The sequence below is a fragment of the Selaginella moellendorffii genome, unplaced genomic scaffold, assembly GCF_000143415.4.
Source record: "Selaginella moellendorffii unplaced genomic scaffold, v1.0 SELMOscaffold_93, whole genome shotgun sequence".
NCBI classification, from domain to species: domain Eukaryota; kingdom Viridiplantae; phylum Streptophyta; class Lycopodiopsida; order Selaginellales; family Selaginellaceae; genus Selaginella; species Selaginella moellendorffii.
In genome coordinates, this window is record NW_003314354.1 from 486,214 (window position 1) to 513,661 (window position 27,448).

Here is a 27,448-nt window from a genome sequence, read left to right on the forward strand (position 1 = left end):
GAGGATGGATCGGTGCCTCCCGAGCCCGAGGAGTCTTTTTCCGACTGGGATTTCCCGGATTTGGACGGGACGGAGATCGAGGAGCCGGATCCAGGATCGTGGAGGTTGGTGATGGAAGAAGTGGAGCACGGCAGGAACGATTCTTACGGTGCCGCGGTAGCCCAGCTGATCAATTCGGTGAATGATGGGGAGCTTGAGTTGATCCAGACTGCGGTGAAGGAGCTCCAGGGTCTAGCGGATCAAGGCCATGCTCATGCTCAGTCAACACTCGCGTCGCTCTACGGACACGGCTACGGTATGGAACAAAGTGACCTCAAGTCGTTTTTGTTCCACCATTTTGCTGCTGAGGGAGGGAATTATCAATCAAAGATGGCGCTCGCCTACAGCTACTACAGACAGCAAGTGAGTTATTTCTTCTTTTCTCTCTCTTTGGATTGATGATGAGTGTTGTTTTTCCCAGCTCTTCGAAGAGGCAGCTCATCTTTACGCCGAGCTCGCAGCAGCCGCTGTGGCCAGTTTTGTGTCTGCCAAAGAGGGGCCTTTGATCGAACACGTCCGTCTGAATTACGGTCCCGAGGAGAGTAAAGACTCGCTCAAGAAGTTCCGAGGTGAAGAGGATGACGATTTCCAGTTCCTTGAGTACCAAGCACAGAAGGGGAACTCAGCCGCAATGCACAAGATTGGTGTCATCTATTACTACGGACTGAGAGGTATTCCTCGTGACCACATCAGGGCGTTGTCGTGGTTTACGAAATCAGTCGAAAAGGGAGACTCGGCCTCTCTGGAATTCCTTGGCGAGATTTATGCCCGTGGTTTCGGAGTGGAGAGGAACTACACAAAAGCGTATGACTATTTCAAGAAGGCTATACGTGAGAAGCGTTTCTCGGCTTATAACGGGATCGGGTACTTGTACTTTATCGGGCAGGGAGTCGACAAGAAAAACATGACAAAGGTGAGACAGCGTTCTAATTTTTCCTTTTGCGTGTTCTTAACAACACTCTGGCGTGTCTGCAGGCCAAGGAATTTTACAAAAGAGCGGCAGATCATAATGATCCCAATGGTTTTTATAACTTGGGAGTCATCTATCTCAAGGGTGCCGGCGTCAAGAAAAGTATCAAGATGGCAAGTCGGTACCTGATCCTTGCGGCTAACACCGGTCATCCTAAAGCGTATTACCAACTTGCAAAAATGCAGCAGAGGGGCCTTGGTATGAAAAAGGACTTGCCTACGGTAAGTTCTTAATTCCCACATTCGTCCTCACATTACAATTTTCGACTGCAGGCTGTGGATTTGTACAAGGCCGTGGCCGAAAGGGGTCCATGGGGAGCTCTACTGCGATGGGGACTTGAAAGTTACCTGAAGGGCGAGATCGCTCTTTCTTTGCTGCTTTACTCCAGAGCTGCCGAGCTTGGCTACGAGGTGGCCCAAAGCAACGCGGCATGGATACTCGACAAGTTTCATGAAGAAGCAGTCTGCATTGGCAAAAATGGTTACTGTACCGTTGAAGAACGCCATCACCGTGCGCACACGCTGTGGCGTTTTGCGTCGGAACAGGGAAACGAGTATGCGGCTTTGTTAATTGGTGATGCGTACTACTATGGACGGGTATATTACTTTTCTTTGCCTGGCTGGGAGGCACTCACTATTGGTACTTTTTGCAGGGAACAGTGAAAGATTTGGATCGTGCTGCAGAGGCATATATGCGAGCACGTTTACAGTTTAACGCACAGGCAATGTATAACATCGGCTACATGCATGAACACGGTTTGGGCTTACCCAAGGACTTCCATCTCGCCAAGAGGTACTACGACCTGGCCCTGGACGCAGACCAAAGCGCCTTCTTACCAATCTATCTTGCTCTGGGAGTTCTCTGGCTGCGGCAGCGTAACGAGGAAAGCATGCTGGTAAGTAGGCTACCTTTCTCTTTCTCAGATATGTTTCCTGATTCGAGCTTTAACAGGTGAAAGCTATTGACATGCTCCCGGAACTGAGTAAACAATTCACGACCTGGGCCCGAGACTTTACTACGGCTTTCTCCATTGAGGAAGGCAACGCGACTTTACTCACTCTGGTGGTGTGCCTGGTGACTGTTCTATACCTGCGATCTTTACGACGCCAGCAAAGGCAGCAAGAGGATGCCGTCTATGGTGAACAGGAATGAGGTCGTATGATATCATTGTATACGTTTAGAGCAGCGGACTAATCATAATCGAAAGCGCAAGGAAAATTTTTGTTTTATCACTTTGTCTGGCTTACTTTGGTGACTGGCAGGAAGCGAGGCAGGCATCGCTATCAGCTGGGGAGAGAACTTATCCCCTCGGGACAGGGAACTTTTCATTGGTCATCCTGGATTCTGCCAGCTCGGCACTCGCGTTTTTCAGCAGCCAGCTTTGGGTTGGAGGAGCTCTTGGGCCTGCAAACATATGCCACAAGTAAGTTCGTCTGGGTGTTTTTCTTTTTTCGTCAGCCAGAGTAACTAACCGGGAGCTCTTTGATTCAGTGGGGACGAGGAACAGTGAGCATCGCTAAGATGGTGTGCTCAATTGTCAACCTCAATCGTTCTGCCATGATCCCAGACCATGAACAGACGTCCTTCGCTGCTCCTCCACTAAGCTAGCCACCACAGCTCACGGCCATTGGGGAAGAAAGCTAGAAAAAAAAAAGAACAAGAACAGAACGAGGACACTGGGAACAAAAAAAACTTGGGAAATTGCTACGTGATGGCGGTCACTTCGAGCAAACGCGTTGGTCGAAACAGCTTCAGCATGAGGCGCACCAACGATTGGTAAGTTGGATTCATCATGACTTGGCTCCGGGTTTTACTGCTTTCTACCGTTTTCTCATCGCAGGGTCATGTCGACTGACGTCCCGACGGATATCACGGTAGACATCTGCGGAACCAGCTTTGCCCTCCACAAGGTAGCGGAGCTTCTTCCTTCACTCTCCACCAACAGAATTTCTCATGAATTTTGGTGCGGGTTTCATGCTCTCGTGGTTACAGTTCCCCCTGGTGTCGAGGAGCGGAAGGCTGCGAAAGCTCGTCGCGGAAGCCAGGGACTCGGACCTGTCCCGAGTCGAATTCAATGACATCCCCGGCGGGCCGGAAGGATTTGAAATGGCTGCGAAGTTCTGCTACGGCATCAACTTCGAGATCACGGCGTCCAACGTTGCAATCCTCCGGTGCGTAGCAGAGTATCTGGAGATGACGGACGACTTTGGCCAGGCAAATCTCGCGTCCAGGAGCGAGGCCTTCATCGAAGACGTGGTGATGCACAGCTTCGGGAGCTCAATCACGGTTCTCCACAGCTGCGAGAAGCTCCTTCCAATGGCGGAGCAGCTCAACATTGTCAACCGGTGTGTCCAAGCAGCAGGGGCCAAGGCCAGCCACGAGGCGCTCTCCCTCGCAGCTCGTCCAGAGTACCGCAATGCCAAGACGCCTCCGCAGCTCGACTGGTGGGCCGAGGACCTCTCCATTCTCAGCCTCGACTTCTACCAGAGGGTGCTGGCCGTGATGAGAAGCCAGGGGATGCCGCAGGAGAACCTGTGGGGGAGCCTCATGCACTACGCGCAGCAGGCTCTGAAAGGATTCAACAGCACCAGCAGCAAGAGCCCCGGAAGATCGGTCACCGGACTGGAGCACGAGCAGCGGATGCTCGTGGAGACCATCGTCGGTTTGCTGCCACCGGACAAGAGATCTGCGTCTTGCGGCTTCCTCTTCGGGCTCTTGCGGACGTCGATCATCCTGGACACCACGGTTGCCTGCCGACTAGAGCTGGAGAGGCGGATCTCATTGCAGCTGGACGAGGCGACGCTGGACGACCTGCTGATACCATCGTTCTCGTTCGCGGCCGATACCCTCTTCGACACGGACCTCGTCCATCGCCTGCTCTCGAGCTTCCTCCAGCACCATCTCCAGGACGAGTCCAAGGCGTCGCAGAGCTCGCTGGCAAAGGTGGCGAAGTTGATGGACAGCTATTTGGCGGAAGTAGCGCCGGATGCCAACCTCAAAGTCTCCAAGTTCATCGCGCTGGCCGAGTTGCTGCCCGAGCACTCGAGGATGGTCGAGGATGGATTGTATAGAGCGGTGGATATCTTCCTCAAGGCAAGCTAGCTTTCTTCCTTGTGTTTTTCCACTTTCTTCGTTGGCGAAGAACACCTCTTTGATCCAAACTCTTCCTGTTCCTCCAGGCCCATCCTTTGCTCGTCGAGGCCGATCGCAAGAGAATCTGCAAGCTCATGGATCCCCAGCGCCTGTCCCAAGAGGCGTGCAGCCATGCCGCGCAAAACGAGCGCTTGCCCGCGCACTTCATCATCCAGGTTCTCTACTTCGAGCAGCTGAGAATCAAGACCGCGCTCGCAAACTATGCCATCGAGATGCCCAAGGGCGATCACGGCCCGACCCCCATCGCCGCGGCGCTGCGATCGTCCACGGCTGCTGCCAATGCCGCTGCTGCCGCCGCTGCCGCCGCTGCCGATGCGAATCCCCAATCCGCGCTGCGGAGGGAGAACAAGGAGCTCAAGATCGAGCTTACCAGGATGAAGATCAGGCTATCAGACTTGGAGAAGGAGCAGAGCCCGGGAGTATCGAGGGCGAGTGAGGAGAAGAGGCTGAGCAGCCCGACGTCGTCCGCCGCTAGCTCGCCTGGATCCGGCCGGTTCTTCCACACTGTGTCGCGGCGCCTTGGAAAGCTTAATCCGTTTGGGAAGAGCTCGCTCAAGCCGCCGGCCACGCCCGAGCTCCAGAAGCCGCGGCGCCGCCGGCATTCGATCTCGTGACGCTCGATCGAGAAGCTCTCGATCGCTCCAGCAGAAGAAGAAATCCAATTTTTAGTCTCCAAGAACTCCAAGAACCCTAGAGTATTGTCAAATGGATAGGCAGGAAGCGCGCGTGGAGATGGTGGTGATCGCCGGCGAGGATCTCAAGAATGTGACGAGCTTGCTCATGTCTGGCAGCAAGATGAGCTCCTACGTGGTGTGCTGGGTGGATCCGTGCTCCAAGCGCTCCACCAGGATCATCAAGAGAGGCGGTAGGGATCCCGTGTGGAATGAGGCGCTGTCGCTGCCCGTGGATGCGATTGCGCTCGCCAATCCCTACGCCTGCCTCACGCTCCAGGTGATGAGCAGCCGATCGGGGGGGGACGATGCGGTAGTGGGCAAGGCGTGGATGCCGCTCCACGAGATCGCGAGGCTCTCCACCACGACCTCGGCATTCGATAATATCATCTCTCTCGGCGTCCAGCGGCCGTCTGGGAGGATGCAAGGCTCGATCCGGCTGTGCGTGTGCTTGATCGGGGCGGGATTCCACAATGCTGGTTCCACGAGTGGGGGAAATTTCCATCCGGGCAAGCCGATGCTCCAAATCCAAATGCCCCAGCACCAGATTTCTTCTCCTGTTGAGAGCTCGCTTGAGGAATTCGCGAGTCCATCGTCATCCTCGGGAGGAGGAGGGGCACCAATCCAGCCGGTGGAAGGGATCCCAGTGATTGGCTTTGCTGCTGGGGCAACGAGCTACCATCAAGGCCACCACCACTTCCAAATGCCGCCATATCTTCCATCTCCATCGGCACCACCAGTTCTTCCTGATCACAACGGTAACGGGAATGGTAACGCTCGTGGTCATGGTCATGGTAATGGTAATGGTCTACTTCTGGGGCTTTTGGGTGGTGCCTTGGCTGCGCTTGTGCTGGGTGATATTTTTTTCCAGTGAAGATCTGGCTGCTTGGGTGACATGTTTTTCCAGTGGGATCTGTTGCTTCTCTTTTCTTTGTGGATACTGTGCTTGCTTGCTGCTGCTTGGGATTTAAAATTATTCTGAGTGCGTTGCTGCCGGCCTCGAGTTTGTCATTATCATCACCTCGTAGATGTGTTCGTCATTTTAGTCGAAGGTGTTCTTCCTGGTTGTTTGGGTCATGGCGGAAGTGGGTCTCGCCTTGGGCTCCTTGCCGGTGTCCAGGCAGATTGTTTCTTCGAGAAAAGCAAGAATTAGAGCTGCTGGATTTGGGTCCTGGTTTCCTGGCTTTCAGCTGAAATGCTCTCGGCTAACAGCCGAGGCGAAGGCTCATCCGCGAATTGTCCAAGCCGAACACAATCTGGTAAGTAACTAGTTTCTTCAACTGGGTTCCTGATGGCTTTTTGTGTTTCACAGAGTCTGGAAGATGTGAAGGAGACATCGGAGGTGGAGAAGCCGCTTAAAGTAGCTTTAATTTGCGGGGGACCTTCAGCCGAGAGAGGGATATCTTTAAACTCTGCAAGATCCGTTCTTGATCACCTCCAGGTGGTGTTCTCTTCTTATCCATTTTTTTTTTTTTTCGCAATTTGTGTAACGAAAACGTTGGTGCAGGCGGAAGATGTTGAAGTTGATTGTTACTACATGGATCAGCAACTTCGTGCCTATGCAATTTCACCTTCTCAGGTTCGTCACCTTGCAAAATGATGAAGTGGAGAAATTGTGGGCTATGCTTGATACTTCTGCAGATGTACTGTAACACGCCTTCTGATTTCGATTTTAAGCTGCACAGGTGACAGACGAATTCATGTACGCATTTTTTAATTTTTTTTCTCATCATTTGTATTTTGGCAGCTTGGCTCAATGCTTCACGTCCCAGGCCGATTTCTTGCGACGGTTAAAATCTTCCGTCGATATTGTGTTCCCGGTGATACACGGGAAATTTGGTGAAGACGGAGGCCTACAGGTTATAGAAAGAATTGCAAAAGCTGTAACCTTTCAAATCCCGTGAACTGTGCAGGAACTTCTGGAATCCGCTGGAATACCGTTCGTGGGAACTGGTTCTTCAGCAGCCCGTTGTGCCTTCGATAAGGTAAGCTTTGATGGTATTTTGTATTGCCTTAATTTTGGATATTGCAGTATGAAGCAGCAAAAGAGCTTTCCCGTTTTGGATTTGTGACAATTCCAAGCTTTCTTATTGACGTAAGTCCCTTTTTCTTGAGCCAACTTGAAAATACTTCCTTCCAGAGTCCCGAGATTGATAAGGCAGCATTGGTAGAATGGTTCAAGGCTAACGATTTGAATCCTTCTTCAGATCGTGTTGTGGTAAGGCTTCACCAGGAGATAGTTGACTCTATCCGCTTTTCAACAGGTGAAACCAGCCAAATCGGGATCAAGCATAGGGGTTACTGTGGCTCATGGACTCGACGAGGTCATCCGTGATGCTGAGACTTTACTTAAAGAGGTGAGTGATACCGACAAGTTGTCTTTGTGTTTAAAAGAAGAATTTATTTTGTCCAGGGCATTGATGACAGAATCGTGGTGGAAGTTTTTCTGCAAGGCTGTACAGAATTTACCGTCATTATTCTCGATACTGGTTCTGGTGAACAAGTTCAGCCAGTTGCTCTTCTTCCCACAGAGGTATACATTTGCGTGCTGGGCCTACTTAAACGTATTTTATCGCTGTAGGTGGAACTGTTACATGCCGATGGGCAGTCGATAGGTGAAAAGATTTTCAATTACCGGAGAAAGTATCTTCCAACTAGACAGGTATGGCATGTATATCCGTTTCATTTGTACTTAAGATCTTTCAGGTTTCTTACCACACACCTCCTCGTTTTCCTGTTCAAACCATTCAAAGCATACGTTCTGGTGCCTCGAAGCTTTTCACACTCCTGAATCTACGTGATTTTGCTCGAGTAGATGGCTGGTTACTTCCACCTTCAAGTTCATTCAACAAATCAAATGATTTTTTGGTCGTCTTTTCGGATGTCAATCTGGTAGTAAAGTCGTTTCTCATTTATATGTGAGTGCAACTGACTCAGTGAACAGGTTAGCGGCATGGAGCAAACAAGTTTTCTGTTTCAACAAGCTGCACAGGTATAAGTTCAACAAGTACGTTTTATCATGCTGTATTGACACCATGTGAAGGTTGGTCTGAGCCACAGAGATGTTCTGCGGTTAGTCCTGAATCGAGCGCGCACAAGATATCCCAGCCTTTCAAATTTTCCTCAGGTGGGATTGCATGAAGTTGATGGCACTCCGCAAACAAGTAAACGAAAAGTCTACGTCTTGTTTGGAGGAGGAAGCTCAGAACGACAAGTGTCATTGATGAGCGGAACCAATGTTTGGCTCAATCTTCGCGGCTGTAAGGACGTAAGTTTTGGTCACCTGAATCAATGGATACTCAACCGTTTGTATTTCCTACGACAGCTCGATGTCTCTCCATTTGTTCTTGTACCCCAATCAAGGGGTGAATCGCCGGAATCAAGATCAATTTGGGCACTTCCGTAAGTTTATTTACTCGTCCTTTTCGCGAATAACAGTATTTTGCATGACAAGGTATGCTTGTGTGCTTCGTCACACTGTGGAAGAGGTGGTTGACGGTTGTTTAGAGGCACTGGATCCTGGTTTTTCTGCTGTTTCTGGCTCACTCAAAGCACAAGTGATGTCAGAACTTAGTTCCAGTGGTTCTAAAGTTGATTACAATGTGGGATCCGGCGTCCCAACGAAGTTGTCCATGAGTGAATGGATTCAGCATGCTAAGGATGAGGACGCTATTGTTTTTATAGCAGGTAAAAACTCTGAATTTTTTGCTGTTTATTGTAGTAACCGCGCGCCTTGTGCAGTGCACGGTGACATTGGGGAGAACGGGATATTGCAAGAGATGCTCGAAGCGAAAGGCATACCATTTACAGGTGACATGATTTTGCATTTGCAAAGCTTCTTACCGCGTGTATGGATTAGGATCTGGCGTGAAGGCATCCCGGATATGTATGGACAAAGCCGTTACAGGTCATACGATTTCTCCTGTAAGTCAGCTCTAATCGTTTTCTTGTTTTAATATGAGTTGTTTCGTTCCTTGTAGTTGAGTTCGAATGGAGTTTATAGTGCCCAAAGAGTTGTCTATAAGACAGCAGAGCTGCTTCATGACTGTGGAGATAACAGGCAACTTTGGCTCTCGTTGCAAGACAAACTGGAAGATTCTAGCATATGTGTGAAACCAGCAGCTGATGGATGCTCCACGGGAGTTGCGAGATTATGGTAAGGAAGTCTAGTGACATGAAGAACGTTGCTGATAAAATTGCCGCAGCTGTGCAAGGGACTTGACGGTATATCTCACGGCATTGAAGGAAAAGCTACCTCGTTTGCTCCCAGGATCTCTCGGCAAGGTAAAAATTGTCATGACCTCCAGAAACCGATTCTAAGCTTGTACTTTGCAGCCGCATGGAATTATTGAACTTCCTACCACTATCCCGGATAGTTTGATCTTTGAACCGTTTATACAAACGGATGATATACTTGTGTGTGAAGAATCTCAAATCGCATGGGAAGGCAAGCATAGATGGGTGGAAATCACAGCTGGTGTGATTGGTAAGAAGGGTGCCATGCATGCTTTGCATCCAAGCATCACACTGAAGGAATCTGGCGACATTTTGTCCTTGGAAGAAAAGTTTCAAGGTTTGAACAATTCCACCCAACAAGTTAATTACGTTTTATTTTTGTTTCTTTCTTTGCAGGTGGTACTGGCGTCAATTTGACTCCACCACCTCCTCTCATTTGCAGGTTAGTTGTAAACCTTACGTTTGGCGTAGAGTCACAGGTTCTTTATTATCTTTCTGCAGTGAAGAAGCAGTACGTTCGTGTAGAGAGCGTATTGAACTTGTTGCCAACACCCTCCAATTGGAAGGATTTGCTCGAATTGATGCTTTCATGAATGTGGACACTGGAGAGGTATGGTTGTAATCACTTTCGAAATTCTTGACTCAAAATTGGCGACAGGTGATTGTTATAGAAGTGAACACGGTCCCTGGAATGACTCCCTCGACAGTTTTAATTCATCAGGTTTGAAGACAGATTCTAAGCTGCGTGTACAAACTGCTTACGCTGAAAATTTCAGGTGCTTGCGGAAACCACGCCATTATTTCCACGAGAGTTCTTCCGAGCAGTCGTTGATTTAGGCTCAAAGCGGTAATCGCATCACAAGGAAGCTTTGATACCCGGTCGCATTTTCTCGAACATCCATTCCTAGTCGTTTCTTAACGACTCGGTTTTAATTTATACCATTAGCATATTGAAACCAATATCTGTTTTAGTTGAATAACAATGATTTAAACTAGCAGAAATTTACCTAAACAATAATTTCATTTTGATTAATGGAATTCCAGAACTCGTATCTCATGCTCCGCTCGATCGCAGCCCACAGGGATTTCGATCCTGCCACGCTCCTCGTGGGTCGCTTTTGCCCTCTCCATGAACGAAAGCGGCAACTCCGTCTCAGACGTGGACGAGATCCGGGCATACTCTGCAGCAGCGGGCGGGCGATGGTCTCACAGATCAGACTCCATTTGTCATCACCGGGAACCCAGCACAAACGATCTGGACCAGTTCCTCTTCGTGGGAACCAACACTAGAGGAGATGCGGCAATTCCAGATGAGGATTTCAAGAAGCTATCCTACACAGAATCCAGGAGTGTGCGTCCATACAGGTCGCGCTTGGTGTATCAGCGGTTCAAGGCGATGAGGTAGGAACTCATCATCGACGAGTCTGGAGTTCATCACTACATACATGCGATGGATGACTTAGGCAGTGCAGTTGCCTCGTTTGTGGGAACTCTTCACATCGTCCGGAATGGATCAAGGTTTAATGGCAGAGCACGTCGCCCAGCTGGAATGGTATCGCTGGTTCGCTGCGAGGGTTACTGCTTGTCTGCGGCTCAATGTCTGGAAGGTTTCGATGGTGACGACAACACAATCTTCGTCAGCTTCCCACGGATGAGCGATCATTCGTGTTTTTACGAGTGCAAGATTGCCAAGGCCGAAGAGTTTGTGGTGCACTTGGAAGCTAAAGAGCAACAAAGCTTCAAGACTTGCATGGCTACCCGGTTTGGACCGCGTCTGCCTCAGTTTTCAAGTTCAGCGGCCCCAACAGCACGCAACTCGTGGAGTGCCCGATGGTTGATTCGTTCGTATGTCCATTCGAGGGCATTGTATTGCCTAGCGCAAAGATTGACCACAAGCTGTCGCTGGGAGGTCCTGTTGTCAACTGTGCCGGCGAGATGAGAGGGGTGATTATTGCACACAGCCTACTGAAGAAGAGCAGCGACCGGAGAAGAAAAGCGTGCGTTACCCGGAAGTTGAAAGTGCAAAGTGTTCCGGACTTGCAGGAGTTTCTAGATGATGTGCTGAATGGAAGAACGTAAACAACAAGCTGGGCAGGACTGGAGGCGATGCAAATTATGAGAGTATTGGTACTTCTTTCTGGTTCTCATTCTTCCTTTTTCTTTCTTGTCTTTTAGAGTGGAAAAATTGCTTGGAACTCAGGAGGTTAGTCCAGTCTTGTTGATCTAGTAGTTACCAATGTATTCCTCGCTTGCAGAATTTATCGACAGCGCTGTGACGGAGTTTAATCCTTCTAAGCGTCCGAAAGTTAAATACGTCCCCATGTCCGAGGAGTTTTACAAGGAGCAGGAAGCTGTCAGAGAGGTTTTTAGATCTTGTTGTCAAGATAAGCAATGTCTTTGTCGCATTTTTATTTTACTCCAAATGTCAATTGCTGATCATTCCGCAAGATGCATGGATTCCAATGGCCCCGGATGGATTCGATAGCCACATTCATACACGGGGAAGGAAGTTTTTCCCGCGACTTTGGAGATTTAGGATAGGGTGTTTTCTTGCCAACGCCAACTCGCACCTCACGTGAGTTGCTAGAAAGACACAGTCTCTGTAGCGTTTCCTTTATGTCGATTTGCGATTCTGTAATCCCACGGGTTTGGAGGTTGGCATGATGATGAGTGTTTTCTTCGCACCTTGGCAGGTATTTTGGCTGGTACAGGTGCCCGTGCTCTTGGAGCTGATTAATCCATGACCGCCTGGATCATCCCAATGGCGGCCTTCTTGCAGATTTCCAGTACTGCGCAGCAGGAGGTAATTATCAAACGTACACTAAATACCTTAAGATTCTCTCGATTATGGCAAGAACGAAGAACAAAACTTTTAAGTAGAGATGTCTAGAGATCCTAAAACAAGAGAGTTTCTTCGAACCCGATAATCTACAATCGCCTTTTCAAAAATACTCCGCAGAAAACTTCCAGAAAAATTCAATACAATTACAGTTAAATTTGGAGATGTCTGGATCTACCTCAGGTGGAATCTATTCTTAAAGCCTATTCTTCATCTTCTCTTGAGCCAATTCTCACAATCAAAACACTCTAACATCCAATGGCTGGCTGCCATTAAACCACCTAGGCTAAAGAAACAAACCATCTCGCCTTTTTAGAGTCGTTAGGAGTGCTTTCTTTTGGGATCATCAGGAACATACATTTTAAATTTTCCTCGATTGAATTACAATGCCTTTGGATCTTGTCTCCATGCCTGATTCATTCTGTTTCCTTGGCTGCTTCATCTTCCACAACTTACCACAATAATTTCAGAATCACACTCAAGCACACCAGGAGAACTCTTCCAATATCTTCGAATTTAAATCTGCTAGAGCTTTCATCGTCAACGTTTTCCTTCTCGTAATGCTTTTGAGCAGCGAGTGTAAGATTGCCAAGGCCGAAGAGTTTGTAGTGCACTTGGAGGCTAAAGAGCAACAAAGCATCAAGACTTGCATGGCTACCTGGTTTGGACCTGCGTCTGGCTCCTAACAGCACGCAACTCGTGAAGCGTCCGATGGTTGATTCGTTATCCATTTGAGGGCATTGTAGTGCCGAGCTCAAATATCGACCACAAGCTTTCACTGGGAGGTCCTGTTGTCAACCGTGCCCGCGAGATTATAGGGGTGATTATTGCACACAGCCTACTGAAGAAAAACAGTGACTCGAGAGGAAAAGCGTGCGTTACCCGGTTTGAAACCAAGATGTGTTTCGGACTTGCAGGAGTTTCTAGATGATGCACTGAAATGGAAGAAGCACTCGAGGCGATGCAAATTATGACAGTTAAGTTCATTGGTACTTCTTTCTGGTTCCTATTTCTTTCTTGTCTTTTAGAGTGGAAAAATTGCTTGGAACTCAAGAGGTTGGTCGAGTGCACGGGAGCCGACTTCACTTCTCCCCTTCAGGAGTGGTATTCGCAGCATCCACTGACAGGTTCTTAAACATCTATTTGATTTTGTTGACACTAATGTATTTTTCGCTTGCAGAATTCATCGACAGAGCTTTGAGGCAGTTTAATGCTCGTCCGACGTCCGCATGTCCGAGGAGAAAATCCAGAACTTCTACAAGGAGCAGGAAGGTGTCAGAAAGTTCTTCCATCGATGGAAGAACCGAATTTTCGCCTGTACATCTAAAAGACTCCTATTCTTTCGTTCACAATCGTGTGCTTCTTTCTCTCGGATGAGAGATCTGGAGGAATTTGGGAGTTCTTTCTCTAGTTTCTTCGTAGTTCTTCTTCACAGATTTAAATTTGCATAAGCAAAGATCATGGTGAAAGCATAGATCGAGCGCCAGTTTTTCTGTCGAGCAGGAGTGTGACCTCATGGAAAACCAGCTCCGCATCTTCGACACGCCCAAATATCCTAGCATATCTGCAAAGTTGCACGATGGAACAATGCAGCCTTAGAATATCTAGATCTTGTTGTCAAGACTGATTCTAATTGTCAAGATAAGCTCGAAAAAGCAATGCCTTTGTCTCATTTTTATTTTACTCCAGATGTTGTCTTTCATACATCTCAACCGATGATTATTCCGCAAGATCCTCTAACTTGCTGTCTACTCTTGGTGTATGATCTCTCTCGCTTTCTCCTAATTTGCTAACAGACACGGTCTATACAAGAAGACTGTGGCTTTTCCTCTACGTCGATTTGCGATTCTAATCTTTGCTTGGACGTTTCACATACGAGTGCTACGTGCTAAATTAGCATTCATAGGCGATGACTATGCATGGATTCCAATGGCCCCAGATGGGGACACGTCATGCCCACACATCGATGGACACATTCATACACAGGGAAGGAAAATTTTCCCGCGACTTTGGAGGTCGGCGGTTCGATTTATGATAATGGGTGTTTTCTTGCCAACGCCAAGCAACTCGCATCTTGGGCGGTATCTTTGGCTGGTTCACCGATCAAGAAGAAGCGATGGCGCCCACGCTCTCTTCTCTCTTCTCATCTACCGGCATGTAGCCGATCAATCCATGGCCGCCTGGATTATTGGGATGCTGGCGATCGCGGGATTCTTGCAGATTTCCAGCACCGCGCAGCTCAATCTCTCCAGCAACATCGAAATTCTGGGGTTTCTTGATGGCCAGGGCTCGGTCGCGATCGAGGGACTGATAGGGATTGGGAAGGAGGAGAGCGTTGCTGTGGCGGAGGTGGAGGAGGAGATTATCTCGTCGCGGCTCCCACAGAATTCTACTTCCGACAATTCAAGGCTCAGGGACTTGAGGCGCTCGATTTCTTCCCAAGCCTGCAAGTCGATCCCAACGGATTCAATCCCTTGCCAGATCGAGGATGAGTCTAATTCCTCCAGCTGCGAGCGCCGGCGCATTGAAAATCCCTGTCTCGTTCCGCTGCCACGGGGATACACGCGCCCGGATGCCTGGCCTTCTTGCGTCCACAAGGTTCGCGCCGCTTGCGATTCCTTCCCTCCAAGCGAAGAGGAATTCTAGGGTTTGATCCTTTCGATTTGATGCCAGGCAAGGGCGGAGAACATCGGCAATGGCGATCTTGCGCGCTCGACCGCCGCTGCGATCCAAATGCACGGCACCAAAATCTCGTTTCGATCTGCCGAACTGGACGCCGCCAGGAAATATGTCGATGAGCTCCTCCAGGTAGTAGTGACATTCTTGAGATGTACAGAAGAACTCTTGCTTTCTACAGTCGCTACCAGGATTTGAGCCCCGGTTGGCCCTGAATCTAGAGGCCGGTGTGGGGAGCTTGAGCGTGGAGTTTGATAGACATGGAATTTTGGCGCTTTCTATCGCATCGAAGAAATCGAGAGCCGATGCCATCCAGCTTGTTCTCGAGAGAGGCTTTCCCGGAATGGTCCAGAGTTTTGCCAGAGAAAGACTTCCATATCCAAGCGAAGCCTTTGATCTCATCCATTGTGGGAGCTGTAGTACTTCTTGGGCCAGGAAGAGTGAGTGAGCATTGGATGTCTAAGCAATTGACAAACTGGTTTCTTGCTTGCAGGAGCGTTGCATCTTTTCGAAGCTGATCGAATTTTGCGACGAGGTGGTTTTTTCGTTTGGAGCAATACAGGAAAAGAAAAACTATGGAACGGTTAGTCTTTTTCAGTTTTCTTTTCATCTTGATGTTCTTGATTGATAGAAGCTTTCTCTGCATTTGGCAGATATGTTGAAAGCAGCAGTTTCGATGTGTTGGATCCTGGCTTCGAGAAAGAACAAAGTTGCTATTTGGCAGAAGCCCGCGAACAATTCCTGTTATCAGCTACAAAACCACTCGGTGTTTTGTGATCCTGGAAGTCCACCACCTGATGATACTTGGTAAAATACTCGCGAAGGGTATGTGATAAGCTGTTGGACTCACACTCAGGTTTTATGCTTTTCGCTGTCAGGGGCATTCCATTGCAAGCTTGTATATCCGGTCCTTCAAAACTAGCAGCAGCAAGTGAAAGACGCAGCTGGCCAACGCGATTGCTAAATGCGATGCGCCTCAAGACCATCCTTTCTTACAACAGCTTGAAGTTGGCCACAGTGGAGGCGTATGAAGCTGACCTGAACTACTGGAAAATGCTGACGGATTTTTACTTGACATCTTTGGGTCCATCAAGGATTCGGGAGATTCGCAACGTTCTCGATACAAACGCTGGATATGGCGGGTAAGAGAGAGGCTTCTTGCATTTTGGAAGCTGATAAAGCTTGGAGATTGTTACGCAGGTTTGCTGCTGCATTGGCATCACGAAATCCTGCTCTGTCATGGTGGGTGCTCAACGTTTCTCCGGTGGACAATCCTCACAACCACCTCGCAAACATATTTGATCGAGGACTGCTGGGAGTTTATCACGATTGGTGCAAAGCTCTGCCCATGTATCCACGCTCCTTCGACTTGGTGCATGCTTCTCGACTCTTCTCCGCCAAGCACAAGTAAGCCCCTTGTGATAGTTTTGATTTCCGTAGTTTGCTAATCGCTGATCTGGTGCAGTTGCTCAATGGTTGTCATCCTTCTCGAGATCGATAGATTGCTAAGGCCTGGAGGTTTTGCGATATTTCGAGATGACATAGGGACGCTGCTAGAGGTGAAGAGCATTGCCAACGCTTTGCATTGGAAGACAACGATTCAGGACACTGATAGTGGACCTCAGGGCAAAGATAAAGTCATGCATTCCCAAAAGACTTCCTGGCAACCATAGTGAGGCGAGAGAACTGTGTATTTTGTTTCCGAATTTAAGAGCACGTCTTCCATTCAGTTTCAACGTTGATGGTTTCATAAGGTGATTCATGCTGAGAATATTCTTTATTTCTAGTCAGTTCAACTGTCTGTACTTGCCGTCGCCCACTTCACGCCCATTTCATTTGGTCAGTAAGATGCAACGCTCTGGATGATCGCCCGGGTGCAGCGCCATCAGAGAAAATATGTAGCTCCGATACCATGTTGGAATGAGGAAGTGTGGACAATGTGTCTATTATGGATCCATTGTCCATGTTTCCTCATTCCTTCATGGCATCATAGCTGCATATGTGCTTTGATTGGCTAGTTGTTTCCCACCTGGTCTAGTTATAATGCAAATGGAACGGTTCTAGTTCATGGAAAAGGATCTGTGGGACAAAGTTTCCAGAAGATAAGGGAGAACAACACAGGGGAAGGATCTCCTTGTGAAAAGTAGCATCTGACATTTTGGAGGCGCCAACCACGGCGACGACACAGTGAGGACCTACGGTGTACAAGACGATCTTGGTCTTCAGTGCTACACCAAGGGAATACATGCAGGAAATCGTGAGCAAGAAAGTGGATCCAAGTGGCAGTCTTGTGGCAGGCTTCTATTCCGCAGAGGACATGGAGTGGATGCAGAGTCCAGCAAGCCGGGACAGGATTAAGGACTTGAGGACTGGACAAGGGCTTGAATAAGCTTGTGTGGCTGATGACACTCCAAGCTTGTATCCCTACAATCCATCCCATGAGCGGGATCGCGGTGTCACCTTTCATGGGTGATCCTGGTGACTAGGAGCTGCAGGAACTTGCTAAGTGTCGGGATGTGGTTGATGCTCTTCGCATCAGGACACTGATAACGTCGGGGCAAAGATAAAGTCATGCACACCTCTATAGTAAAGCGAGATCGTTTTGAAAGAATTGTGTATTTTGTTAACACGTCTTACAAGTGGCATGGTTTCATACTTTTCCATATCGCCAGTATTGTGCCCAGCGATGCATTGTATCCACCACTTGAGGAAAAAGAGCATTAACACTCTCGTTTATCAGTAATTGGAAAAACTGGATAGCTTCCTCGTCGTCCAAAGATAATTGGAATTTTTCTTGCAACTACAAGCAAAACACGGCACGATTACTGCTGCTGACATACAAGCAAAACTTACCTTCAAGATTGCAACTTCGGAATTTGACATTAAATAGAAGAGGTTCAGTATTAAGTTGCTGGACTTCCTCAGAATGTTGAATGCCTCACAGCAGTATAGCTTAAACTTCCCGTAGTATTCACTGTAAACGACATGGATAAATTGGTTTGAAAAAGGACAAATCCCGTTACCTGTTAATACCTCCCATGGCGTCGACCATTTCTTTACACAGCTTCATAGGTGGAGGGAAAGGCTTTGGATCCTTGCCAAGAATGAAGCCAAAATCTACATGAAATAATCGTCCATCGTCTCTGATCAGTAAGTTTTCCAAGTGCCTGTAGATGGAGAAGCTTCAAACCCGTTAACAAGCACTAACAAGAATGCTTGCCTGTCTCCCACACCCAAAATGTACGTTATAACACAATATCCAGCGCAGCTCTTCACAAAAGTTTCGAGACATGGTGCGCTGATCCCGAATTGACCCTCTGGATCGGGATGGCATTGTCGAAAGTAGTTGATGATAGACCTGTGACGGACCAAAATCTGCAACAATAATTAACGCCTGAAAAGAAGAAGAAGGAAAAAAAAAAACAACAAAAACAAAACAAAACATACCGTTTGCAAATTCTTTGATCCTGTCACGAACTCGAGCAATCCCTCGTCCTTGTTGGTAGCAAGAACCCTGTAAGGCGTGAGCTGCAGATCAAGGTTCTCCACTTTCAGGAGCTGGTCCATCAGAGTGATAAGTTGGATCACCTATAACGGAGTAAGTTACTTTCCTCGCAAAACAACGAAAAAAGAAAAGGAAAAGCTCACCAGCTGATCTTGTTGGAGATCATCACCTTTTTTGAACATGACCTTGCAGCTTCCACCAGCCACAGTTCGAAAAGTTAATACTAGTGGACTACGTGAACTCGTGAACACTGATGATTCACATGGTACGATCCCCGTGATTATAATTTTCGGATCCAAGGGGGAAGGCAGCTCCTCAAATGAGGTCAAGTCGCTAAGCAGTTGACGAAGCTTCTCGTCCTTGTCAGCAACATCCTTGACAGCCGTGGCAATACTGCAGAGCTTAGAAACAAGCTCAGTTTGACGGTGAAGCTGGTCCAGCAGCGGCTTTCCGCTATAATCCATAGGCTTCTCCTGAAACAAAATTTATAGCAGAAGGAAATCGATATAACATGCACACACCTTCAACATCTGTGTCTCAAACAAGTCGTGCACGGAAAAAAATCTCTTCGTTTTGTTTGAGGGTTCTGTCGCTTTGGCGAGTTCCTTCATCACATACCAATGAAAAGAATTAGCCAGGTCTGGGATTTGCACCGCTGTAGGAAGGTTGTTTGTCAGACCAGCCAGACTTGGTAGCACAAGAATCGGCTTACCTTTCTCTACCAAAAAATAAGCAAGCGGGGACTTGTCACATCGTTCAAACTGAAGAGCTTGTACTAGCTGCAACCAGTAGCACTGCAGCTCCTCCGCCGTTGTTTTCTTCCTCAAGGCCTCAACTGCATATGCTCGTACCTGGAATGCACCTAACGTGGTAAGGATAAAAGAAACTGCTGTGGGACTAGTACCTCCTCACTCTCAAAATCAGCAGATAAGAGCTCCAGAGCATCTGGAATATCAACAGGTTCCCACTTATGCATCAATTCCGTCGCTTGCTTTGCTTCCTGCACAAATAAAGAAGTAATTAGGAGAAAAAACTCCAGAGTACACCACCTGTGCGTCATTCCAATCAACGCATCGAAGAAACTTTGTAAGCGCCTTTTTGTCGGTCGACAAGTAGAAACGAAATTTCCACAGTAACATTTTGTCATCGCTAGTCAGCTTTTGCGTGGGAGGAGAATTACACACTTGCATGAGTACTCTGCAAAAACATAATGTCTGAAAGAAACACCAATGACGAACTGTAGCGCACCTCTTTTCTTTGGAGCTTGGTTTCAAGTCCGGGTCAATGACAAGTCTTGAAATACTTCGAGCCAGTTTGAAGTGCTTGACCTCACAGGGATTTTCACGACCAATCTCGGTATCCCATAGTGCACACAAAGTTCTAGAAGTCGGTGGCTGAGAAAGTAAAGCTTCAGCTCGTTCCTGGAACAATTGTAAGTTAGAAGGGAGAAAAGCGGAAACACGAGGTAAAACCTGGTACTCGACGGCGTGTCCGAATGACCACAACTTCACTGTCAAAAAAATATGAGTGCTGCTCTTTTTCTGCTCTGCCATGATCTTGTCGATAGCTTTCAAAGCCGAGTTGTCCAGCCAGTCAATGTGTTCGATGTCTCCTCTTTCATACTTCGAAAGGAGCTTGTCAAGACGTTCCCCTTCCCCTCTCTCACCTTCCGGCACCTGAGAATACTTCGTTTGGCCAGTAAGTGATCTAAGCACGTAAATACCTTGCCAGGCGTGGTGCTTACAGCGGAACCATCGGCAACACGCCCTCGCCAAAGCCTGAGCCTCTGCTTTCCAGTTTTAAGCTGCCCCTTACTGTTAAATAGCCTAAGAGTTGAACCACCTACGGCGATTTCTTGCAATGGGTTCGATACATCCCACACCTGTAAACAAATGAATGGTCACAAAAACGACACAAAGCGGAAAACACTACACTTAACAGTGAAAGCTAGCTGCGCATTCAAAGACAAATCTCTGTACTTTCCAGTAAGTGTGATCGCCTCGTTCCATTTATAAGGCTTTTCGATTGCCAATCTTCATGGGAATAAAAAAAATTAAAAAATTTACCAAGAGAGGTCTACGTAGATTTAACCATACCCAGTTCTTGTGACGAGGCCAAAAGGCGATCCATCAATGTAGAGCGCGCATTCCACATAGAGCGCAGGAGAGAGATCTTCTGCAGTGGAAGAAAAGAGTATATAAACAATAAAATTTTCCCTTGTACCTTGAGAGCTTGGACGCGAGCGCAAATCTCCCTGCAAGGACTCTACAAGAGCTGTTACCGGAAAATTGATGTCCGAGGAGAGGAACACTTGATCCATTCGTTCCCCTTCTGCTAAGAAGCCCTAAGCCCTAGGTAATAATGGAGGGAAGTTCAAGCGACTAAGGCCAAGGGCCGTCGCTTGCGTGAGGAGGGGCAGCCAACAGACTTGTCCTTGTTCTGTGACGATGATCTTGGCTGCCTCCCGGAATTGGCACTGCTTCTTCTCTTGCTGGGCGGAGGAAAATCTTCCCAAACAAAGAATTCTGTCGAATCCATCGTTTTGGCCCCAACTTCTGGAGCAGCGTAGTGCTGCGCGCGTGGTCCCTGCAGAGAATCGAGCTTCACCTGTTCTAATTTCTCCGCAACTACATCCTGATTGCTCTCACTCTCATCTTGTAGCGGCTGTCGATCCTGCTGCTGCTCGGGACCTAATTCTACCTCACCGCCGAGCTCCTCGGGATGGCACACAAGCTCTAGAAGCTCCGCCTTGCGGACAATCTCCTCGATTCTCCACCCGATCTCCCAGAGCTGCTGCTGCGCCATTGCTCTCTCGCCAGAACCCTAAAAGCGTTTCCCGCTCTACGCTTTAATTTTAAAATTTAAGCCCGTTAGAAGTGCCGACGTGGCATATTCTAAAAATCATCCAACGGTCTGTAACCCTGCAAATTTCTAGTATCTCTGAGCCCAACTAGTGCCCCAGTGCGCTCTCGTAGTCTCCCTGACAAAAGAACGTGTCGCCTTGGGCCTAGAAACAAGAAAAGTTCTCAGAGCACTCACAAACAACTAGACCAAAGATCGAAAGATTCATCAATTCCAACACACACATGAGCACTATGAGTTTATAGGATGATAACTGCATTGAAATATGTTCTAATCTAAAATTTATTCACTGATATCCTCTCATGAACTTGAAGATCTCAAGCTCTCCCCGCATTTGTGAAGAAGAAGTAAAAACCCTAGGATAACAGGCACAATTTCTGCCAAGGTTAAGAAAATCATGTACGAATTCATTTATTTAAATATAATTTGTGTACATAAAGGCATAATATAAAATTTTATATGATTTACTGCTTATAAACTAATTTTTAGAAAAAACTACTCACAAAATCTTAAAAACCGCTCATTAAACTTATCCTAAGTCAGTCCATTTATGGCTCAATATCCGTTTGTTTATGGCCCAATTTTTTGTCCATCGATGGCCCTAATATTGTCCATTTGTTGCTGTGAGGAGGAGTGAGGGCAGTGTGGGCAACAACATTCTCTAGGTAACTATAAGCATGCCCAGAGATATTAGAGTGAAAACAAGCAAATTCATTACTTTTGTTTTTGGTGTTTGCTTATTAGAGATTCCAGGACTTCATTCTTTCTCTTATTTTTTTTTTTCTCATTGCTTCCTCTTCTTTCTCCTTTTTTTTTTCAAGGCTTCCAATTTTTTCTTCTCTATCGCTTCAACTTTTCTAGCTGCTATTTCTTCCCTCTCCTTTTTCTTGATGGCTGTTGCTTCTTTCTTTTTTATTGTTGTTTCTTCTCTTTCCTTTTTCCTTGAAGCCCTTTCAATTGCTTCCAATTTTTTCTGCTTCTCATGTGCTTCTTTTGCAGTGGCAATTGCTTTAACCACACTAGTGAATTCTAGACTTGTTAAAATAGTTCCAACACTAGCTTGCAACACTAGTCCAAGTCGAAGACAACTTTGCACCCCTAAAAATAATTTTGCATGTAAGTATGCCACCTTGTTGTTTTCTGATTGCCATCCAGGCACATCCATGTGTTGCTCATGCTGCTCAACTTGATGCTCTAGCGAAGCTCCTGGGAAACAAAGTTGTAAGTGAATGAGAATTGAGTAGTGCTTTTTACCTAGTTGCTCAAGTTGTCTAGGAAGTTCAGGATGCTCAAGCTGGTCACAATCACTGCTTGCTTGTTGCTCAGGCTGCATTGGATGCTATAGATGGACCTCAGCCTGCACTAAATCCTCATGCTGTTCAGGCTTCACTAGATTCCTAGTTCATGATTGAGGTGGCTGCCAATCTCTGGTCTCCCAGTTCCAAAGTGTTTTTGAAGTCTGTGTAAGGAACCGACTCCCCGAGATGTCGTAGGCTAAAGGATCCCCAAAAGCTTGACCGAAATGACAAAGAGTTCATCGGATGGGACCAAGTCGAGGATCGAGTCCAAGACCGACTCTAGGACCGAGTTCGAGTCCGAGTTCGAGACCGAGTTCGAGACGGAGTCCGAGATCCGAAATCAGGTCCGAGACTGAGTCCGAGGTCGAGTCCGAGGTCGGGTCCGAGATCGGGTCCGAGATCGAGTCCGAAATCGAGTCCGAGACCGAATCCGAAGTCGGATCCGAAATCGGGTCCGAGATCGAGCCAAAGACTAAGTCCAAATACTAATACGGGTCAAGGGGTGAAAGCCCAAAGCGTGCGTCTCCAGAGGGGGGGGGGGGGGGCTGCAGGGGGTTCCAAAAGTATAGTAGGGATAGTGAGGTCCAGGAACCAGTTTTGAAGGGACTCTCCAATTGGGCTTCCAAACCGACTTGAGGTTGAAACTGGGACCGAGGGGCCTTGGGTGGGAGTGAGCATGGACTTGGCTGGTGCCGGAGGGGCCATCCAAGGAAGTGCTCAAGAGCAGCTCCCACTCCCGAAAGGGAAACCGACTGCAGTGCTCTCGGCTCAGGTGGAGTGGTGCCCCACTTGAGTACCTTGTGGCTCATTGGTCCTCGCCCTTCCGGGGGCTTGGGCCTTCCCTTCGGGATGGAAGAGGGGGGGTAGAGGTACCCATACCGGGCCGTTAGGCCACGGTGTTTCGCCCCGACGTCCCGAAGCAAGTGCTGCACCCAAGGCTTGGGATTTAGAGGGTCCCATGATCAAGTCTTGTGGTACCAAGGGGTGTTAGGAATCTAGAGGCTTGGTGTGCTTGGCTGCTTGTGCCTGCGGGGAGTGTAGCCGAACCTTAAGTCCAGTCTAACCCGGGGAGGGGGATTGGGAGAGATTTGGGAATCCATAAATGGATGGCTAACACTCCGTTGCTCGTGCAGTGAGTAGCTGAAACCAAGTAGTAGCTGGTACCATAGGCGAGAACCTTGGCGAGGGAACTTAGCACAAGCCAAGGCAGAGTTGGTCGGATAGACGAGGTAAGCTGGCAAATTGGAAAGGAAAAATTTGTGGCTTACAGTCTGCTTCGAAGTCGTCGAGAGATATTACATGGAGTGTACTTGGACCAAAGTGAGTGTCTATAGCATTCTTGTTCAACGGCCATAAACCACTTACTCTAAAACTGGACTAGATGTTTGCAGGTGTCAAAGCCATAGCCATGGCTCTACTGGATAACTATGTGAGATCTCAACAATTGACTTCGTGTCCTAGATGTCCAAGAGTGTGTTCGTCCATGCCAAAACATGCAATGTTTAACAACTGCATGTGGTGAGAAGTATATGCTAGAAGAAGAATCACGTCCACACATAACATTCTTGAACCTTTGTGACATGGGATCCGTGGCCATCAACAATGAGAGCATGGCGGTTTGTAGGCGAGCATCCACCAGGTACTGATTTCACAAAGTGTTCAAGCCACTATGGCCACAAGTCTGTCATCCAAGCTTTCTTGCTGATGGCAAATGCAGCTCCAACTTCACAATTTGCAATCCAATTTTGCATCCTCTACTCACCTTTGAAGATATAAAAGCTAGGTATTCATCCACCTACTACATTTATGGCCACTAGAACAATCATGTGCTTTGTGTGTTGTTTGGGACGATTTGGCGAACAGCTAACACTTTGACACCTCTAGAACAATTAGCCCGAACACTAGTTTCATCAGCATTCCAAATGTGATTTGCCTCATAGTAGTTTCCAATGTAAGTTGCTTCCAAGTTTTTGTAGAATTGTGCCACAACTACTTGATTCAAGGACTTTGCTCATTACAGCTCCAAAGCTTTAACAACTTTGCTACTAATCTCTAGATGTCTTTTCATAAAACCTTTGCACCATTTTTGACTTATCCAAGTAGTTACTCTACTAGCAACTAACAACTTTGCTGCATTTTTCAGTTGATTGAAAGTGAGTGGATAACTGATTTTAACTTGAGCTTTCACCATAGATGCAATCACAAAGTCGTCCAAGGTACATTGAATTCTTGAGCAACTTTTCTTTTAGACATGCCACACTCTTCCACCTCATGTATAGCCTTCTTTATTGATTCTTCATTCCATGTTCTAATCGCATGCTTTTGGCTACATGCTTTGGCTGAAGGCTGACTTACAAGACATGGACAAACAAGAAGTCAGACATTTCTTTTTCTTTCAACCTAACGATCTTTTACCTTTGCAGTGCTAGGACATTGACTTTCAGGTACACTTTCAGGGATACGAGCTACCAGACTTTTCTACACCATAGGCTGGAAGCAAGTTCAATTAAAAAATCTGAAATGGAAACCGATAGTTACCTCTTGCTGCAAGGATAGGCCAGAATGGGACAGCCTCTAAGAGCTGCAAGTGTTTGTGCACGAGCTTTTGAAAGTTGTGTTCTTTTGCCTTATAGTATGCTGGTTTCTTGTTATAGCGTTTTGACCATGCAAGGAAATGGCATGTGATGTGCTTTATGTATGCATATTGTGTTGGCTGAGCTTTGTAGTTGATTGAACAATAAATTTTGTGATAGGATCTAAGAAATTATTAAGAATGTTTTTCTTTTTCAAAAAAATAGCCTACCTCAAGATTTGATATGTTCTTTCCAACTTTTTCACTTTGTTTACCCACTTGTGAGATACTTTGACCCTATGATGAAATGTAACTTGATGAATAGTTGAACTTAAAAGATCTCTTTCTTTTATAGTTTTATTAAACTCTCTTCTAAACTCAAGAATATAATGGAATAGGTTCCTTTTCTTCTAAATGGCTAAATTTATGATTGAGAAAAGTGATGAATGTTTAGATGACAATCAAATCCATTATAACCTAAAATGCTATAAAACCCACCAAAAAATTGCTATATAATTTTCCATTTATCACATGAACAAGGTTTGGGCCAGGGGTGGCCGGAATTAAGGACCCGTGGGCCAGTTACCCTAAAAGCTCCATTAAACTCTAGCGCGTTTTGTTTCTAAATTCCCGCGTTCGCCGTAAATAATATTTTCCTTGCATTTTTTATTTTAGGGCAACCAGGGGCAATGGAGGCGGTCGTGGCGGATCTTCACAACCAGCTCGGGAAGAAGAGCAGCTTCGAGAGCGCGGCCACGGCGCTGGCATCTCTCTTCCGCGATCGCTATGACGGGGCCACGGCGGCGGAGAAGAGAGCGGTGAGTGAGCGATCTGATTCCTGTGAGAGGATTGATTTGAGCCAGGGAGAGTGTGTAGATGTACGCAGCTGCTTGCCGAGCGGGCTCGCTCCTTCAGAGCCGCTACACTGGAAAAGGATTCTGGATTGCTGGGCAGATACTGTTTGAGGAAGCTGGAGATGCCATCACAGACCCGCAAGAGCAGGAGAACATGATGAACTGGCTCACTAAGGCTCGCGAGTTTCTCCACGAGGACGAAGACAATTCACAGCCACAGCAGCAAGCGCGAGCAGGACCAAGTGCGTACGCAAATTTTTCTTTTAGTCTTTGTCTCACACCGCCTCGTGAACAGGCTCACCATTTTTGTTCGAGGGACAATTGACTGTCGATCCGGAGCCACGACCTCCGCTATGGCTTCTCGCTCCGACTACGTATCATTACGGACCGGCACAGCTTGATGGTGAAGGCGAACATGACGATGAAGAGCTGGAGGATTATGTGCAGTCACTCACAGCGCTGGAGAACTTTGTGATTGAACAGGCAGTTCGGCTAAGCCAGGTAACGGGTTAGATGCCACCAAACTTCACAGCGACTCGAGTTATCTCTTCTTCTGTGCCTTGCAGGAGCAGGATACTCAGAAAGGACCACCTCCAGCTTCCAAGGACGAAGTCGCGAAGCTTTCCATCGTACGCGTGACCGAGGAAGTGCTGAAGGGCCTGGGCGATGGAACCGAGTGTGCAGTTTGCAGAGAAGTTTTGGTGGTCGGCGATGAGATGCAAGAGATGCCTTGCAAGCACTACTTCCATCCTCTCTGTCTCAAGCCATGGCTGGTACGTGTGCTTTTTTTTTTTTTTCTGGATTCGTGTCTTGGCTGAGAAACGTTATATGACGTTCGCCCAGGAGGAACACAACTCGTGCCCGGTTTGCAGGTACGAGATGCGCACCGACGACCACGAGTACGAGAGCAGAAAGGAGCGCGAAGCGGAAGCCGAAGCCGAGAGGAAAGGTGCGGCCAATGCACTTCCGGGTCTCGACTTCATGTACGTATAAGTAGATTAGAAGCGATTGTGGAACAACTTTTGTTCCCCTAGGGCAGTACGTACTAATAAAACAGGATAGATCTTCAGCGCCATCTCGATCCAACCAGGCTAAAATCCTGGCTATCTTCGTAGAGAATGCTTCTGATGGTCATGGCGAATGCTGCTGCCGCAGAAACGCCGCCGGTGTTTGTCACGGTTTGGACGTATGGTGGAGCAGGCCCGATTGCAGCCTAAGAAAGACAAAAAGAACAAGCTTGATCGAGTTTCCGAAGTACCTCAACAGCTTGTAGTTTCCTGAGGTACCACTCTCGCTCGAACAAAACACCAAGGTAAGATTTATCCAGCTCGTTTTCTGCCTCACCTGTAAGCAAGAAACGTCTCTGGTTCTCAAGAACTAGCCGAGGCGAGGTCTTACGGATCATAGAGTGGACTTCCAGTAGTCGCCGGAGATGCATGATGGGTTTCTTTAAGAGAGCCTTGCTCTCGACACTGATAACCTCGAGTGTGTGTTACTTTGCCAAGATCTAATAGCAAGAAACATATTTTTGAGAGACCTGCTGGACTGGGAGTCTATGTCTTGAAAAATCTCTCGCAAGTTCTCCCACACGTCAGTGCTGGTGCTCTCCGAGTTTTGCGTTCCATCGTTGTCCAGAGGAAGAGCCCCGCCTGGAGAGAAAACATGAGAAAAAGATGGCAACACTTATCTCCATACCAGCGTCAGAAGCTGCATTGTGGAGCTCTTCTTCCATGGAAGCAAGAAAGAAAACAAAGAAAACTAAAGACCTAGATT

The 27,448-nt window shown here is 47.5% G+C and overlaps 7 protein-coding genes across 9 annotated transcripts in view; 5 read left to right on the forward strand and 2 right to left on the reverse strand.

The window, feature by feature from the left end:
• LOC9629514 (ERAD-associated E3 ubiquitin-protein ligase component HRD3A) overlaps positions 1-2,236 on the forward strand; it is a 2,410-nt gene extending 174 nt beyond the window's left edge. The window contains exons 2-7 of the mRNA XM_002989007.2: positions 4-402; positions 461-952; positions 1,015-1,230; positions 1,282-1,605; positions 1,662-1,904; positions 1,961-2,236. Coding sequence (XP_002989053.2) covers positions 4-402; positions 461-952; positions 1,015-1,230; positions 1,282-1,605; positions 1,662-1,904; positions 1,961-2,161 — 1,875 coding nt within the window. The 3' untranslated portion in view covers positions 2,162-2,236. The remainder of the gene's footprint in view (positions 1-3; positions 403-460; positions 953-1,014; positions 1,231-1,281; positions 1,606-1,661; positions 1,905-1,960) is intronic.
• Positions 2,237-2,328: 92 nt separating this feature from the next.
• Positions 2,329-4,841, forward strand: LOC9628942 (BTB/POZ domain-containing protein SR1IP1). The gene is made up of 5 exons (XM_002989008.2): positions 2,329-2,432; positions 2,501-2,785; positions 2,850-2,919; positions 3,002-4,102; positions 4,189-4,841. Exons 2-5 carry the CDS (start codon positions 2,721-2,723, stop codon positions 4,774-4,776), a joined length of 1,824 nt encoding a protein of 607 aa, XP_002989054.1. The 5' UTR covers positions 2,329-2,432; positions 2,501-2,720; the 3' UTR covers positions 4,777-4,841.
• A 943-nt stretch (positions 4,842-5,784) lies between these two features.
• On the forward strand, positions 5,785-10,081 carry LOC9628943. The gene is made up of 25 exons (XM_002989009.2): positions 5,785-6,092; positions 6,146-6,274; positions 6,341-6,412; positions 6,475-6,518; positions 6,581-6,692; positions 6,747-6,818; positions 6,866-6,928; positions 6,974-7,051; positions 7,098-7,190; positions 7,247-7,366; positions 7,415-7,495; positions 7,540-7,725; positions 7,778-7,825; positions 7,877-8,101; positions 8,159-8,235; positions 8,288-8,520; positions 8,575-8,643; positions 8,693-8,757; positions 8,814-8,989; positions 9,039-9,117; positions 9,169-9,406; positions 9,466-9,511; positions 9,571-9,679; positions 9,728-9,790; positions 9,846-10,081. The coding sequence occupies exons 1-25, from the start codon at positions 5,910-5,912 to the stop codon at positions 9,918-9,920; spliced, it is 2,736 nt and encodes a 911-aa protein (XP_002989055.2). The 5' UTR covers positions 5,785-5,909; the 3' UTR covers positions 9,921-10,081.
• A 3,810-nt stretch (positions 10,082-13,891) lies between these two features.
• LOC9628944 (probable methyltransferase PMT12) lies at positions 13,892-16,320 on the forward strand. The gene is made up of 8 exons (XM_002989010.2): positions 13,892-14,506; positions 14,582-14,716; positions 14,766-15,024; positions 15,078-15,167; positions 15,238-15,391; positions 15,463-15,726; positions 15,785-15,991; positions 16,050-16,320. The coding sequence occupies exons 1-8, from the start codon at positions 13,940-13,942 to the stop codon at positions 16,255-16,257; spliced, it is 1,884 nt and encodes a 627-aa protein (XP_002989056.2). The 5' UTR covers positions 13,892-13,939; the 3' UTR covers positions 16,258-16,320.
• Positions 16,321-17,171: 851 nt separating this feature from the next.
• LOC9628945 (phosphatidylinositol 3-kinase VPS34) lies at positions 17,172-20,602 on the reverse strand. Its single transcript, XM_024662884.1, has 15 exons — positions 20,313-20,602; positions 20,186-20,264; positions 20,029-20,122; positions 19,813-19,971; positions 19,562-19,765; positions 19,139-19,510; positions 18,994-19,089; positions 18,802-18,940; positions 18,611-18,744; positions 18,233-18,562; positions 18,032-18,172; positions 17,805-17,959; positions 17,608-17,751; positions 17,438-17,558; positions 17,172-17,384 (listed from the first exon to the last, which is right to left on the reverse strand). Exons 1-15 carry the CDS (start codon positions 20,407-20,409, stop codon positions 17,235-17,237), a joined length of 2,415 nt encoding a protein of 804 aa, XP_024518652.1. The 5' UTR covers positions 20,410-20,602; the 3' UTR covers positions 17,172-17,234.
• A 4,870-nt stretch (positions 20,603-25,472) lies between these two features.
• On the forward strand, positions 25,473-26,750 carry LOC9629515 (E3 ubiquitin-protein ligase AIP2). The gene is made up of 5 exons (XM_024662889.1): positions 25,473-25,639; positions 25,698-25,917; positions 25,971-26,176; positions 26,242-26,448; positions 26,519-26,750. The coding sequence occupies exons 1-5, from the start codon at positions 25,511-25,513 to the stop codon at positions 26,666-26,668; spliced, it is 912 nt and encodes a 303-aa protein (XP_024518657.1). The 5' UTR covers positions 25,473-25,510; the 3' UTR covers positions 26,669-26,750.
• On the reverse strand, positions 26,654-27,419 carry LOC112341900. 3 transcript variants are annotated; one of them, XM_024662891.1, is made up of 5 exons: positions 27,371-27,419; positions 27,213-27,324; positions 27,074-27,147; positions 26,934-27,019; positions 26,654-26,888 (listed from the first exon to the last, which is right to left on the reverse strand). In XM_024662891.1, the coding sequence occupies exons 1-5, from the start codon at positions 27,405-27,407 to the stop codon at positions 26,742-26,744; spliced, it is 456 nt and encodes a 151-aa protein (XP_024518659.1). In that variant the 5' UTR covers positions 27,408-27,419; the 3' UTR covers positions 26,654-26,741. The 3 variants fall into 3 exon arrangements, with proteins under 3 accessions (XP_024518659.1, XP_024518660.1, XP_024518658.1); XM_024662892.1 differs by lacking the exon at positions 26,934-27,019 and having other exon boundaries at positions 27,020-27,147; XM_024662890.1 differs by having other exon boundaries at positions 26,934-27,147.
• Between the last annotated feature and the right edge of the window lie 29 nt (positions 27,420-27,448).

Bases quoted from the DNA above. Each gene is read 5' to 3' on its own strand.
- LOC9628943 (XM_002989009.2), top strand. From the start codon at position 5,910: ATGGCGGAAGTGGGTCTCGCCTTGGGCTCCTTGCCGGTGTCCAGGCAG. The intron at 8,102-8,158 runs GTAAGTTTTGGT...TTCCTACGACAG, and splicing joins ATCTTCGCGGCTGTAAGGAC to CTCGATGTCTCTCCATTTGT. The intron at 8,990-9,038 runs GTAAGGAAGTCT...AAATTGCCGCAG, and splicing joins ACGGGAGTTGCGAGATTATG to CTGTGCAAGGGACTTGACGG.
- LOC9628942 (XM_002989008.2), top strand. From the start codon at position 2,721: ATGGCGGTCACTTCGAGCAAACGCGTTGGTCGAAACAGCTTCAGCATG. The intron at 2,786-2,849 runs GTAAGTTGGATT...TTCTCATCGCAG, and splicing joins ATGAGGCGCACCAACGATTG to GGTCATGTCGACTGACGTCC. The intron at 2,920-3,001 runs GTAGCGGAGCTT...TCGTGGTTACAG, and splicing joins CCAGCTTTGCCCTCCACAAG to TTCCCCCTGGTGTCGAGGAG.
- LOC9628945 (XM_024662884.1), bottom strand. From the start codon at position 20,409: ATGGATCAAGTGTTCCTCTCCTCGGACATCAATTTTCCGGTAACAGCT. The intron at 19,972-20,028 runs GTTAAGTGTAGT...ATTTGTTTACAG, and splicing joins ATGCGCAGCTAGCTTTCACT to GTGTGGGATGTATCGAACCC. The intron at 17,385-17,437 runs GTAAGTTTTGCT...TTTTGCTTGTAG, and splicing joins CCGAAGTTGCAATCTTGAAG to TTGCAAGAAAAATTCCAATT.
- LOC9628944 (XM_002989010.2), top strand. From the start codon at position 13,940: ATGATAATGGGTGTTTTCTTGCCAACGCCAAGCAACTCGCATCTTGGG. The intron at 14,507-14,581 runs GTTCGCGCCGCT...ATTTGATGCCAG, and splicing joins GGCCTTCTTGCGTCCACAAG to GCAAGGGCGGAGAACATCGG. The intron at 15,727-15,784 runs GTAAGAGAGAGG...ATTGTTACGCAG, and splicing joins ACAAACGCTGGATATGGCGG to GTTTGCTGCTGCATTGGCAT.
- LOC9629515 (XM_024662889.1), top strand. From the start codon at position 25,511: ATGGAGGCGGTCGTGGCGGATCTTCACAACCAGCTCGGGAAGAAGAGC. The intron at 25,918-25,970 runs GTGCGTACGCAA...CCTCGTGAACAG, and splicing joins GCAAGCGCGAGCAGGACCAA to GCTCACCATTTTTGTTCGAG. The intron at 26,177-26,241 runs GTAACGGGTTAG...TGTGCCTTGCAG, and splicing joins AGGCAGTTCGGCTAAGCCAG to GAGCAGGATACTCAGAAAGG.
- LOC112341900 (XM_024662890.1), bottom strand. From the start codon at position 27,407: ATGGAAGAAGAGCTCCACAATGCAGCTTCTGACGCTG. The intron at 27,148-27,212 runs GTCTCTCAAAAA...CGAGGTTATCAG, and splicing joins ATAGACTCCCAGTCCAGCAG to TGTCGAGAGCAAGGCTCTCT. The intron at 26,889-26,933 runs GTACTTCGGAAA...TGTCTTTCTTAG, and splicing joins GGAAACTACAAGCTGTTGAG to GCTGCAATCGGGCCTGCTCC.